Below are 14,112 nucleotides of genomic sequence, written 5' to 3' on the forward strand. Positions count from 1 at the left end.
TTTCCACCGTTCGCACTGTTTTTGACCGTCAGTTTGATTACAGGTGCTAGTCGAGCTGGACGTTAGAAGAGATCGAAACCCGATCATTACGTTTTAACATCTTCCTTCACAAACTCGACGACGAAGACGACGATATCGGAGAACGAGAGCCTTATTATCCATTCATTCACCTCCTTCCCTGGACTCCCTTAGCCGAACCCCAACGTCTCCAAGTCGCTTTTACGGAGTGCTTCAAATGGCATTCAGTTTTTTTCATCGTTGATCGACAAATTTTTTATTAAAAGAGAAGAACCCTTTTCGTAGGAATAAGTTAGGAAAGGTAAGAGGAAGCTTGTTCAACTCTTCTTCTCTTTTATTTATTTATTTTTCTTTTTTCTTTTTCTTTTTTTTTCTTTTTTTTTTGTTTAAGTATTCCTCTTCTCTCTTTCTCTCTTTTTCTCTTTCTTAATTTTTGATAAACTTTATATCCTCCTAATCCTCTAATTGGAAGGAGGATTTCGTTGAAATATTCAGAAAATAAAAGATCAAAGATTTTTAAAAATGCTTTCATTGACTCGATCAAGATTCGAAATATCAATTGATCCTTTTATACTTCTAATGCTTTTAACTTATGTAATAATAATCAAATTAATTCAACATGCAAATTAATATCGCACGACGGACCATTATAATTTATCGTTGCGTGCGAATGTCCCATTAACATCAACGACACATATATACACGGAAAAAGCATACACGAACACGTATGCATGCACGCGCGCACATACACTATAGTAATCGAATTCGTTCCTGATTCGGTACGGGTATACGCGTAACAATACTACTCGCGTAGTATGACAGAGTTCAAAGCACTGCAACAATAGAACTCCTTTTATGAGCTAAGCTTCGTTGTATCATTTGGTAACAAAAGCTCTCGCAAAAATTGTTATCTCACTCTCTCTTTCTCTCTCTCTCTGTCTCTCTTTCTCTCTCTTCCTCTCTCTTTTTTTCACTGTAAAGTTTCTTCCTTTTTTTCAAATATATATATATATATATATATATATATATATATATATATATATATATATATGTCTCGTAACTCTGCAATATGCTCACGCACGTTAAGCTTTTATAGACAGATTTTACCTTTTTCAAAAAATTTACGTGATTCGTAAGAAATGGAAAAAAAAAAAAAATAAAAATACATGAATTGCATCTATTGAAAATATACTAACACACGAAACATATAATTTATTCAAAAATATCTAATAGTTAACGTTCCACCTCTTCTTTTCATACGTCGAATAATATCAACGATATTGAATGCAAAGGATTATTGTAATTTACTCTTTCGAAAAAGAGAGAGAGAGAGAGAGAGAGAAAGAGAGAGGGGGGGAGAGTGTTTCGTTGTAATTTTACGTGGGACACCTACGTGATCACAAAGGCGATAAACCATAACGTAGTTAACGAGCACCATCATCATCCAACGCCTCCGCCGCTGGTGGATTAAATTGGATGGATAGATATTCTCACGTAGGACGATAATTATTTTTTTCTAAATTTATTAATACACGTATTTAAATTTTAAAGATAAATTTCTACGTTTGATTATTGGTTTCGATTGGAAAAAAAAAAAAAAGAAATTAAAGAGAAGAAGAAAAAAGATCTAACACGGAATATTTTTTCAATCGATTTTATAAGAAAAAAAACTTTATCTTAAAAATTTGTGTTGAATTGAAAAAAGAAAAACTTTGTCTAATCGATTATTTCTCAATCGAGTGTAATCGTAAATAATACTTGGAGAATATCGTACAAATACAATCGAAGTATTTATTTTTTGTAAAATTCCTAAAGTGCACTCACCCTGAACACCTCATAAACACTCGTACGTCTCTTATGGGATTACATACTATATTTCTATAATGTTCGATACATCAACGTATATTCCTACGCAATAACAATGTAAAAAGGGATCAGAATACGCCCGTAAAGGCATCGAAGCGTGCTTCCAACTTTCAGCCATTACATTATTAGCCATCCATTATCCTCCATGGTTTACATTAGTCACACAAAATATAATATCAATATAATAATAATTGACAATATAAATGAAATATTATGTTTCAATATTTTTCTAATTTATCCTCTTTTCTCTTTCGTGTATTTTTTCATAGGGAACCATTGCCAATGGAATGGCAACTTGACGTTTGAATTATTCACCCTTAAGAAAAAAAAAAAAAAAAGAAAAAAAAAAAAAAGAAACGAAGGAGGGGAAAAAAAGAGAAATAAAACCAAGATGATCACGAGCAATCCATTAAGAATCATCATCGTCGTCATCCCGTTGTTTATATCAAATTTAATAAACGGTGAGTTGTGAAAAAAAGGAATTTATGAGAGGGGAAACAAATGAAAAAAGAATATACCATGAATTCTCGAATATGACGCGTCCTCGCGGATATGCGTACGTTCGTTTTTCTTTTGGAATTTGAAATCGACGAATTCAATTGCATTGCTGGACGAATAGCGAGCGTTCCGTATCGACGGCAGGACGCACAGAGCTCGTGGATATGGATCAAATGATGTCACGTATGCTTGCGAAATTGTTTCGCCTATTGTACGCTCGTCCGTACCACTTATGGCACGAAAATATGGCATAGATAAAATCGGAATTATTCTGTGATCCACTGAATTTATCCCGCGAGGGAATATAACTTGAATCTTTTTTTTCTTTTTTTGTCTTTCTTTCTTCTTTACGAAAAAGAAAAAGAAAAGGAAACGAAAAAAAAAAAAAAATAAAGAAAAGGTTGACGCGATAATCGTTCCCAAATGACTCATCGTAATTGTTTTCAGCCCAAACAACATGTAACGGAGGTATTGGCAGAGTTGTTTACGAAAGATTACCTGATCAACAACTTCAGGGATTCGACGACGATGTGGTATGATATTATTCTTTTATTATTATTTTTTTTTTCCATCTTTTTTTTCTTTTAATAAACAATTCTATTCTCATTATTAATGACAATAGATTACACATGAACGTCAAAATTGTACCTACTCGTTTCCTCGTTCGCAACAGGTCAGGGACTCTGCACCACCCTTTAGAGTGCTGGAAAAATGTCAAGAGCTATGCCTGAGAGATAGAACAGCTACCAATAACTTGGTACGAGCATGTACTAGTTTCGACTTTCAACCTGGTAGCAGAATAGCGTCCTTCAGTGGAGCTGCTGAATATGAAGAGAGTACCTGTTACCTGACAAGAGAACAAGCACAGCCCGAAGGCATTGGAAATCTGATGTTGGTTCCAAACAGTGTTCATTTTACGGAAGTTTGTCTCACGTGTGAGTATTTAGAGATGATGTGGGGGAGGGGGGGGGGGGGGGATGGATAGGGGCAAGAAAAAAAACGAATGAAATAAAAAAAAAAAAAAAAAAAAAAAAAAAAAAAAAAAAAAAATAGGAAAAAAGGAACTTCATCGTAGATGAAAAAATTTCATCTCTCAATCGTAATCGAAATGAAATTAATTGATAAGAAATTCTTTTAATATGATATTAGCGAACAGAATAGAAAGAGAATGTCCAAATCGTCGATACGTCTTCGAAAGGCATCCAAGAAAGAAGCTGAAGCTTCCTTTGACCGATTTAAAGGAAGTCAGTGCTGCCAATAGAACTGAATGCGAAGATAGGTATCGTTAATAATAATTTCACTTTTCTATTCGACGTAAAACGTTTTATCTTTTTTTCTTTTCTTTTCTTTTCTTTTCTTTTCTTTTCTTTTCTTTACTAACTACTTGTCTCGTCAGATGCTTGAACGAGTTCAGTTTCGTATGTCGATCAGCGACATATGACACTGCATTAAGAAGTTGTTCTCTGAGTCGTTTCACTAGAAGAACTCATCCTGAATTATTAGAGGACGATCCTAATTCTGATTACTTGGAGAACACTTGTTTGAACGGTATGAATATTTAAAAAAAAAAAAAAAAAAAAAAAACATAAAGAAATAAAAATCATTTATATTCTCTCTAACAATTTTTTTCTCATTTTCTTTTTTTTCTCTCTCTCTTTCATTAAATCAATTTAGCCGAACGTCGTTGCGACGGTCTAGCAGTGTTCGTCAAAGAAGAGAACAAACGACTTCGTGGCCCATTTGAAGTCGACATTTATACAAATCTTACCCTTGACGAGTGTCAGGCACTTTGTCTTCGTGCCGACAAATATTTCTGCCGTAGCGTTGAATTTGACGAACAAACGCGTCAATGCGTTATCTCTGAGGAGGATTCAGTTTCGCAAAAAGATGACATCGGAATCAGTAGTAGTCCCAGTCATCATTTTTATGACTTGGTTTGCTTGGACAATCGTAAGTAATTAGATAGATTTATTAGATCATATAAAGTTTCAATTAAGATTATTGTAAAGTGTTAATTTATTTGATTAAAAGTTAAAAAAAAAAAAGAAAAAAAAAAAAAAAGAAGAAGAGAGAGAAAAGAAAAAAAAGAAATATGAAGTAAAATTAATTAAGGTTCAGATTTCATTGGATGAAAGTATCATAAGATATTCTTATCACTTATCATACCAATGCCTACTTACGAAACGTAGATCCGTCCATAGCACGTGGTTCCGAATATCCGGATAGCAGTTCAACCTCACATCTATTCTCTGATGGAAGACGACCGGACACAGCCTTTCAACGTTATCGAAATTCTCGGTTAAGCGGAGAATTTCATTCGGAAATAACTGGACGTAGTTTAAGCGAGTGCCTCGATGAATGTCTAAGACAAACGAGTTTTCAATGTCGAAGTGCGGTATATTCCGAACATTATCATACTTGTAGATTGAGCCGATTCAATCAACGTGACGGACATAGGATCATTTATGATGCGGATTATGATTATTACGAGAATCTTATGCGTACGTTTAATAATTCATTAGAATGATACCGATGTAAACATTTATTTTTTTTATAAAAGCAAAAAGTATATGTATTTATATATTTTTGGTTTGTTTGCTTTATATATAAACAGATCAATACTTGGATGGTGATCGAGATACTCCCGGATATAGGCCAGATCCTTTAGGACAAGATACAAATTTTGGTCGACCTTCTTTGGGTAGACCAGGTCAGAAAGATATTATCCCCATATAATGATTTTATTTCTAATAAAAATAATTATATATTTCGATAGTTATATTATTACTTTTAGGATATCCAGACGATTACGACAAAGGTTATTCGGGCACCGTAAAACCAGATCGTTATCCCGATCGTTATCCAGATCGTCATCCAGATCGTTATCCAGATCGTTATCCAGATCGTTATCCAGACAATTATCCCGATCGTTATCCAGAAAGATATCCAGAACGTTATCCAGATCGATATCCAGATCGTTATCCTGATCGTTATCCAGATCGTTATCCAACACAAACTGATAGATATCCAGACACGAAATATCCAATAGGTACACCAGGAATAAACGATCAATATCCAGGATCTGGTGATCGTTATCCAGTAAACGATCGCTATCCAATAGATCGTTATCCTACTAACGATCGATATCCTATTAATGATCGTTATCCAACAGGAGATCGTTATCCTACTAGTGATCGATATCCTATTAACGATCGTTATCCAACAGGAGATCGTTATCCAACAGGAGATCGTTATCCAACAGGAGATCGTTATCCTACTAGTGATCGTTATCCAATTAACGATAGATATCCAGATCGTTACCCAATGAGAGGAGATCGTCGACCAATAGGAAGCGATAGATATCCTGTTCCAGAGCCTATTATACCAGAAAGATATCCAATTAGTGGTGGAAGATATCCTACTGCACCAACAGGCAGATATCCAATTTCTCCAGGACGTTATCCAACGGATGGTGAACGTTATCCAACGGCAATAGATCGTTATCCTGTTCCTGAAGATTCATTAGATAGATATCCTTCTAACGTGGGTAGACCTACCGGAGACAGATATCCTGTAGGTGATAGATATCCTGATAAGGATTACCCTAGTAGGTCAGTTAATAAATCATAAGGTATTTTACTCACACGCGATGTATATATATATATATAAATTATATAAATAAAAGTATAAATTTAATTATATAGTAATATATATATATATATATATATATATATAAATTAAAATTTTATTTTATTTATATTATTATAAAATTACAATATATATACATATTTTTTTTTTTTTTTTATATGAACATCTTTCCATAGGTACCCAGGAAACGGACATGGTGTTTATGCGCATGGATTTATTGATGACGTACGAGGTCCTCAAAATCATCCAGTCGAACGTCCACATTATGGATCAACACGTCCAGGTGGATACAATGGATATGGTAGCGATTCTGGTGGTATAATCGGTGGTGGTTACATAGGAGAAGGTGGAGTTTACAATACCAGACCATTTGGTACAAGTGGAGGCCCTATAATAGGTCGGCCACCTTTAATCTCAAGATGCGACGAACAGGATAATTTCCGACAAGTTGGACCGCACACAAGAGTACGAAAACCCTTCGTTAGAAGATATACAACAGCTTCATCCTTAGCACAATGTGAGAGAGAATGTGCGGATGCTAGGGATTTCGTATGCAGATCCTTCAATTATCGTCCTTACGCTGCACCTTACGGAGCCGAAAGAGACAATTGTGAACTCAGCGATCGTGATTCCAGAGACATGGACATGGGAAATCCAATTTATTATGACACCGGATCTGATTATGATTTTTATGAAAGAAATAATGGAAGACAAGGTGCTGATGGAGAATGTCTCGATGGTAAAATTCATTAATAAACAACAACAACGATAATGATAATAATAATAATAATAGTAATAATAATAATAATAATAATAATAATAATAATAATAATAATAATAATGACCAGTCTATTTGACTCGATAAAAAATGAATAAATAAATAAATAAATAAATAAAAAATTTATGAGAATCATCAACAGACAAAGAAGTACACCGTTATGGATCTCCCATTTGATATCTGTTTTTTTTCTTTTTTTTTTTTTAATTTCCTAATGTAAGTCGAGAGCACTATCGACGACGTGAAAATATTTTGGCTGAAAAAAAATGAATAACTTTAAATCGAACCTGACAAACAATCCTGAAATAATTCATTCATTGTATGAAATGTTTGAAAAAAATTCTATCTGATAATGAATTTTTTTTCTTTTCTTTTTTTTTTTTTTTTTTTTTTTTTTTATAATGTCTTATACAAGTTCGTTGTAAGTACGAGATGATGTCTTTTCTTTTCTTTTCTTTTTTTTTTTTTTTTTCCTTTTACAATTGATTATTTCTTTCAGTGAGTCAAGTTTGTAGCGAGGACGGAATGGAATTTACTCTAAGGACACCGGAAGGATTCATCGGTAGGATTTACACTTACGGCTATTACGATCGATGTTTCTTCCGTGGTAACGGTGGTACAGTTAACGTACTACGAATCAGTGGACCTCAAGGTTATCCTGAATGTGGGACACAACGCGTAAGAATAATCACAATGTCTTTTTTTTTTTTCCTTTGTACTAAATTTAATCCACGATTTATTGAAAATAATTTTTAATTAATTTTTTTTTTTTACGTATATATATATATATATATATACACATATAGTACGGGGACACAATGACGAATATCGTAGTGGTCCAGTTCTCGGATTACGTACAAACCGGACGAGATAAACGTTTCAATCTTACCTGTCTATTTCGAGGCCCTGGTGAAGCTGTCGTCACGTCCGGCTACATCGGTGCCGGGTATGCCAGGTCATATCGATCGGAAGATCGTCTATTGCACAGGAAATAGCAAATGGATTATCTAATTCGTGTTATGGATTAATGCAATGCACATTGTCTTAGATTAGTATTATATAAGAAGGTTATCATCGCGATTATAAACACGTTCCAGGAATTTTACAGATCCATTATCTGAGTAACATACCTTCGATATAATAGTTTCTTTTTCTTCTTTTTTCTTAAGAAGAAAAAAAAGAGAGAGAGAGAGAGAGAGAGAGAGAGAAAAAAAGAAAAAGAAAAAACAGAACAAAAGGAGGAAAAAAAAAGAGAAAAGATCCCAAGTATAATGTAATAATCTTTTCAAAGGCCATTTAATGATACCTCGATAATTAACGTTCAGAATACATATAAACATAATAATCCTTTCGTATATTCAAATATTAAGTTTAATTTAACTAATGGAAAGCTTTTATACGTTCGTTTCAACAGATCAGGTTCTCCAATACCAATCGAATATCTCCCAGCAGAGAATACTTTGAGTTCTCGCGTGCGTCTGTTAATTTTATATCAAGGTAGACCTACGACTACCATAGCCGTTGGTGATCCTCTTACTTTTAGATTGGAAGCGCAAGAAGGGTGAGAAAGAATGAATTATTTATTAACGAATTATCATTATCGTTGAAAATTGATATAATTTGTTCAATTTAACTTATAGATACAATTATGTAACGGACATATTTGCTACCAATGTCATAGCCAGGGATCCTTACTCGGGAAGAAGTGTACAACTTATAGATAGATATGGGTGAGTAAGATATATATATATATATATATAAATTACGATCTAATATCTATTGTCTGTTATATTTCAGTTGTCCGGTGGACAATTACGTTTTTCCTGGATTGGATCGTCTTCGTGACGGTGACAGTTTAGAAGCACGCTTCAATGCCTTTAAAATACCAGAATCGAATTTCTTGGTATTCGAAGCAACCGTAAGAACCTGCAGGGATGGTTGTCAACCAGCATATTGTTCAGGCGGTAGCGGAAGAAGCGAGCCATCTTTTGGAAGACGACGCAGAGATATAACCAATGATACGATACTAATGGAAGAGGATCCAACCGAGACCAGTACGATTATCGAGAAGGATATTAATGTCACGATTACGTCAAATTCGACATATGTTATGGGTACTACTCGATCGAATGATGAAGAGGATAACGAGGAGACCGAGGAAGAACATGTCAGAGAGATGATTGAGGTAGACAATATATTAATATATTGAGATGAGGGATTGTATAATTGTGACGCGATGGAACATTGCTTAAAAAATTCTGATGTATATTTATTATGTATAGAGTTATGCTTCTTTTATACTTTTTCCTTCTTTTTTCTTTTATTTCTTTTTCTAGGTATTAGATTCGAGAATGGATATCGAAGAAGAGGAGACTAAAGTGGAAAAACAAAGTGCAATTCTTGAGACAGTTTGTATAGCTCCAAACGAATATTATGGCCTAGTTACAGCAGTTGGCGTTCTGGTAGTGTTATTGGCTTCAGTAGTATTACTTTCAATGTTAGTTTACAGGTAAGCTGTAATAAATTTCTATAATATTCGATTTAACTATTTTTATGACGATGATGATAATGATAATTACGATAGGAAACATGCATATTCTGTGATCATGAAAAATCGAAAAGTTGATAAGGCCAGTAATCGTAGTAATCATTCTGATGATGCAACCTATAGTAGCCGAGTGAATAACTTTTCATTTATGAGAAGTGGACTACAAAAACCATTTCAATCCACGTATGGGCATTTTTTTCTTTTTTAATTATAGAAAGAAAAAAAAAAGGAAAAGGAAATCATCATTCTTGAGATTATTAATTTTTAATTAATTATATGATTCCCGTTATTTGTAGATCTATATCAAGATCGATGAGCAATATCATTGGACAACGTATGAATTCGTCTTCGACAGCATTAGAGGGTGCCGTTGGTTTATCGACCGCTAGAAGATCAGGATTTGATCCTAGCGAACCAATTTATACGGATCCTTCGCTTTTCGAGGTGACTCGTTGTTCGCAGAATATGTCGAAACAAGCGCTGAACGATAATTTTCATCTTATGTAAAGAAAAAGGGGGAATCTATCGATAACACTTTCTAAAAAAAAAAAAAAAAAGAACAAAAAAAACGAAAGAAAGCATTTTGTCCGTCTATACGTTTTCATGAATTTTTTTTTCTTTTTTTTTTTTTTTTTTTTTTTAATAACGTAAGAACAAACGATGCATTTAAACGATGATCAAACTCGAGCTAAGTATGACTGGGTACATATAAAAAGGAAAAAAAAAAAAAAAAAAAAAAAAAAAAAAAGAAAAAAGAAAAGGAAAAAATAGACCAAATATATTTTTTAACGAAACAGCTTACTAAAAGTTTCCCCACTAGTCAAGATCAAAAAACTGTTTTAATACCGAATAATCACTGCCAAACGTTCATTATACAGAATCGCTAAAAAAAAAAAAAAAAAAAAAAAAAAAGAAAGAAAACGAAACAAAAAATTCATGAAAAAATTTGATTACTATTTGATTAATTAACTTCCTCGTTAATCAAAAAGAAATCTGTTTCTTCTTTTTTTACACATACAAATTTTCCTATAAAAATTTAATCTATAGAAATCGATAAATTGTGTATATATATATATGATAAATATCTAATGTATCGTTTTAATCCCATTTCAAATTTTCAAATGTTCTCTTTTCATTTCTAATCATAATAATAATATTGCATCGTACGTCACTACTTCAATACCTATAAATACTCTTACGATTGTTACAAAACTCCGCAAAGATAAAAAGGAATCATTAGTCTTTTTTTTCTGTTTTTCTTTTTTTTCTTTTTTTCTTTTTTTCTTCTTTTTCTCATGAAAGAAACATAAGCATTATATTTATTACGATTATACCGCAATAGCATTTATAAACAAATATTTTAAATAAATTGATATTATATATTACGTTATAATAATCAACCGATGGCTATTATATAAAAAAGAAAAGAAAAAAGAAAGAGAGAGAGAGAGAGAGAGAGAGAGAGAGGGAGAAAGGAAAGAGGAGAAAAGAAAAAAAAAAAAAAAAGAAAGAACGACGTTGAAATGATATCTTTTCAATCTTCCTTTATCCTCTCAAGCTTGTAAGTAAAGAAAAGCATCCTAAGCCTAGCTTCTTCTTTACGATAATGAGCCTCCTCCAGTTTGATTCTAGCCTCCTCCTTCAACATCGCTGCTACGTCGACCTTAATCTGAGCCTCTGAGAGTGCAAGAAGTTGCAATTCATCTTCCTTTTGTAAAGATCTTTTCGTCTTACGATGATTATGAGAATCGTTTATCCGTGAAGGAGAAGAAACAACGAAGCTTTGAGTCGTATTTGATTTATAAGCCAATTGACTAGATTCCATTGATTCTTCCTCGTCCGTTGATCTATGATCGATGATCGATAGATCGTTCGTTCCTCTACAATCAGTCAACATTGTTCCCTGTGATGTAATTATACAACCTGTTTGTTTACCACCAATTGTATCTTGTAATCCAGAAATATGTTTCGATGTATTACCTGATACAAATACAATTAAATATGAAATTTCAAATAAAGGCGGGAACCGATGAATAAAAGTAAATGATTTTATATATATATATATATATATATATATATATATATATATATACCATTGGACTCGTTGGAAGTATTGTCAGGTTCCTTTTTTAAATTTATGTTTGCAAGCTTCGATGAGCATACACTTTGCAATGTAAAAGGTTCGGAATCTTTTGGTTCAAAGACTACGTTAGGCGGTAAACAACCATTTCCGCTAGTCGGTGGTACTTCCGGTCTCTGTTTCTCATAAACATTTCCATTTTCCCAAGAAGAAATCGATGATTGTGTAAAATCCTTTGACAATTGACAAAAACTTTTTGAATTGTTTCTAAATAGACATTAATTGAGAAATTTTAGGTTAGATGATTCCAGAGAACAAAAAAAAAAAAAAAGAAAATTCTTTCTCTTGCTCTTCCTCTTCCTTTTCCTTATAATTAATAAATTTGACAAATCTATTGGACATTAATTACCGCGTTTTTTTCTCCTCGCGATTTCTTTTACAAGCTTTCATATTTTCCCAACAACGTCTTAGCTGTACAGCCGAACGTGCACTTTGTGGACCGACCATAGAATTATATTCTTCAGCTAATTGTGTCCAAGCTGATTTTCTTTTACACATTGATATTGGATCGGATTTTCTATCCTCAATATCTTCGTATTTGTTTATCAATGTTATTAAAATTTCTCGTTCCTCGAAGCTATACGTCTTTCTTGTACCTTTCAACGATACGGAAGCCATTTTGTCATAAGAAAAATTATCGAATCGATATCAATATATATATATATATTTCATTGTTTAACACTTTTATAGGGTGAATATTGTAAATTATAAAATAATTAATGAAAACAAATAATACGATATAAGAGAAAGACGTGATCGTGATCAAAACAAAACAAAAATTCGTATCGATATCGCAGCGCGCTCTGTTAGAAATATATCGAAACCGCGCGAAATATAAAAATGTAATTTATAATTGTGGATTTTAATAATAATACACAATTATAAAAAAGAAATTATTAAGTTGATTAACTTTTGAGAAACCTACTGTATAATTTAAACTTGGAGATTGTCTTATTTGGCAAATAGAAACGTGATGAGGACTGTAAACAATATGAATAATGGGGCTCGTCGTTGACTTACCTCATCTCGTTCTGTAAACAATTAGTCTATATTACTGTATCTCGAAGTGTTGACATAGTTCTGTTTTTACTTCTGAAACTACTATTCGTACCGTTTAATCAGTTATTAGATTTACTAATTGAAACGTTCAATTAACTTGTAATATTTTTCTTTTTAATATTAATCATACATTTATAATCGATAGTCCGATTAATTAATTTTAATTTTCCTATTATCAATACTCTTTTCAATTCTAAATATAGGTTAATTCAACGATTTCATTTTTAACATTTGTTTCATTCTCTAATTCTAATTCCTATTTTCTTCTCTTTTAATCTTTCTTCCTTTTTTTTTTCTTTTTTTTTTACAACACTACGATACTTTTTTAATATTATGCATAATATATCGATAATAACAATACGATCGTTTATACATATGTCATTTTTCAATTGATAAATATAAATTTGTTCAATTGAAAAATTAATGGTATCTGAGAGAAATAAGTCTGAAAATATATTAAGTATAGGTGCTTTTATTTTAGTATTGTACAATAATTCGATTTGCATTCGACTTTTAATGATAATACTTAATATATTCTAAGAACTTAAAATTCATAAAGTATAACCTTTATATATATATATATATATATATATATATATACACATATACACACACACACATATATATATATATATACACATATACAAACAGGCGAATACATACATATGTATATACAAAAGATTTTTTCTTTTTTTTATTATATACACATATATGTATATAACTTCAATATATGTTGTCTTATATATGTGTTTATATGTAATAAATTTCTATTATATATATATGTATACATATAATATATATATATATATATAATAATCATTATCTTATTAAACTTATAATATAATAAATACATCACATTTAAGAAGAAGCAGACCTTATTACCACAAAATCATAGGCCTTTGCAAAGATTTTTATCTAATTGTATTTCTTATTTACACAGATCATCATTTTATTTATTTATTTATTTTAGAAATCATTATATATATATATATATATATATATATATATATATATTTAGTCGTTTGAGCATTTGTTAACGTTATGTCATGATAATTGCAGTGTTCCATCATAATTGATATTTCTGAATTTAGACAATAGAAGTTTGCGTTGAAACAAGTGCAGGCATAAAAAAGAAAAAGAAAAAGAAAAAAAAAAAGAAGATCTATAATTAGACATTTAGATACATAAATTGCACATTGTGACAATACAAATATCTTAACTTCACGTCTATAGGAAAAATGGTGACTTACATTGCTAGAAATAAAGCATAATATAAAATGAAAAATTAATCGCATTTGTACTGTACACATATTTCTTTATAGAATAATTATCAATCTGTCAGATTTGTTAAATCTGATATAATTAATAAAATAGGCTTTGTGATAAAACTTTCCAACGCGTACTACAGCTTCTAATTAATATACCATTAACGATTATTACTATAGAAAAAAAACAGAAGTACTATGAAAGCGTTAAGAGAACAGAGATTATATAGTTAACTATACAATATATGAGCCAATGACCAATATAGAATATGATCTAAATCATATTTACTTA

At 31.7% G+C, this 14,112-nt stretch overlaps 2 protein-coding genes and 1 long non-coding RNA gene across 5 annotated transcripts; 1 reads left to right on the plus strand and 2 right to left on the minus strand.

Annotated features, from left to right (window-relative positions):
• On the plus strand, window positions 1-10,282 carry LOC124953929. Of its 3 annotated transcripts, none has more exons than XM_047506005.1 (19): window positions 1-319; window positions 2,154-2,345; window positions 2,830-2,915; window positions 3,056-3,317; window positions 3,532-3,661; window positions 3,779-3,930; window positions 4,057-4,332; window positions 4,572-4,883; window positions 4,997-5,092; window positions 5,177-5,993; window positions 6,207-6,769; window positions 7,308-7,486; window positions 7,615-7,754; window positions 8,223-8,369; window positions 8,449-8,538; window positions 8,606-8,993; window positions 9,145-9,317; window positions 9,393-9,539; window positions 9,653-10,282. In XM_047506005.1, exons 2-19 carry the CDS (start codon window positions 2,276-2,278, stop codon window positions 9,861-9,863), a joined length of 4,239 nt encoding a protein of 1,412 aa, XP_047361961.1. In that variant the 5' UTR covers window positions 1-319; window positions 2,154-2,275; the 3' UTR covers window positions 9,864-10,282. The 3 variants fall into 3 exon arrangements, with proteins under 3 accessions (XP_047361961.1, XP_047361962.1, XP_047361963.1); XM_047506006.1 differs by having other exon boundaries at window positions 2-319; window positions 4,584-4,883; window positions 7,615-7,763; XM_047506007.1 differs by having other exon boundaries at window positions 2-319; window positions 4,584-4,883.
• On the minus strand, window positions 6,230-9,684 carry LOC124953930. Its single transcript, XR_007102375.1, has 3 exons — window positions 7,698-9,684; window positions 7,388-7,466; window positions 6,230-6,616 (listed from the first exon to the last, which is right to left on the minus strand). It is a non-coding gene; the product is annotated as an uncharacterized LOC124953930 (long non-coding RNA).
• Window positions 10,283-10,767: 485 nt separating the features above from the next.
• Window positions 10,768-13,111, minus strand: LOC124953585. The gene is made up of 3 exons (XM_047505148.1): window positions 11,846-13,111; window positions 11,450-11,703; window positions 10,768-11,336 (listed from the first exon to the last, which is right to left on the minus strand). The coding sequence occupies exons 1-3, from the start codon at window positions 12,112-12,114 to the stop codon at window positions 10,891-10,893; spliced, it is 969 nt and encodes a 322-aa protein (XP_047361104.1). The 5' UTR covers window positions 12,115-13,111; the 3' UTR covers window positions 10,768-10,890.
• Window positions 13,112-14,112: the final 1,001 nt, after the last annotated feature.

Source organism: Vespa velutina, chromosome 13 (genome assembly GCF_912470025.1).
Source record: "Vespa velutina chromosome 13, iVesVel2.1, whole genome shotgun sequence".
Classification (NCBI taxonomy): Eukaryota; Metazoa; Arthropoda; class Insecta; order Hymenoptera; family Vespidae; genus Vespa; species Vespa velutina.

Excerpts from the sequence above, each read along its gene's own strand:
- LOC124953929 (XM_047506005.1), top strand. The coding sequence starts at position 2,276 with ATGATCACGAGCAATCCATTAAGAATCATCATCGTCGTCATCCCGTTG. Across the intron at positions 2,916-3,055 it reads AGGGATTCGACGACGATGTG|GTCAGGGACTCTGCACCACC; the intron begins GTATGATATTAT and ends CGTTCGCAACAG. Across the intron at positions 3,662-3,778 it reads AGAACTGAATGCGAAGATAG|ATGCTTGAACGAGTTCAGTT; the intron begins GTATCGTTAATA and ends TTGTCTCGTCAG.
- LOC124953585 (XM_047505148.1), bottom strand. The coding sequence starts at position 12,114 with ATGGCTTCCGTATCGTTGAAAGGTACAAGAAAGACGTATAGCTTCGAG. Across the intron at positions 11,704-11,845 it reads CGCGAGGAGAAAAAAACGCG|AAACAATTCAAAAAGTTTTT; the intron begins GTAATTAATGTC and ends ATGTCTATTTAG. Across the intron at positions 11,337-11,449 it reads TACTTCCAACGAGTCCAATG|GTAATACATCGAAACATATT; the intron begins GTATATATATAT and ends TATTTGTATCAG.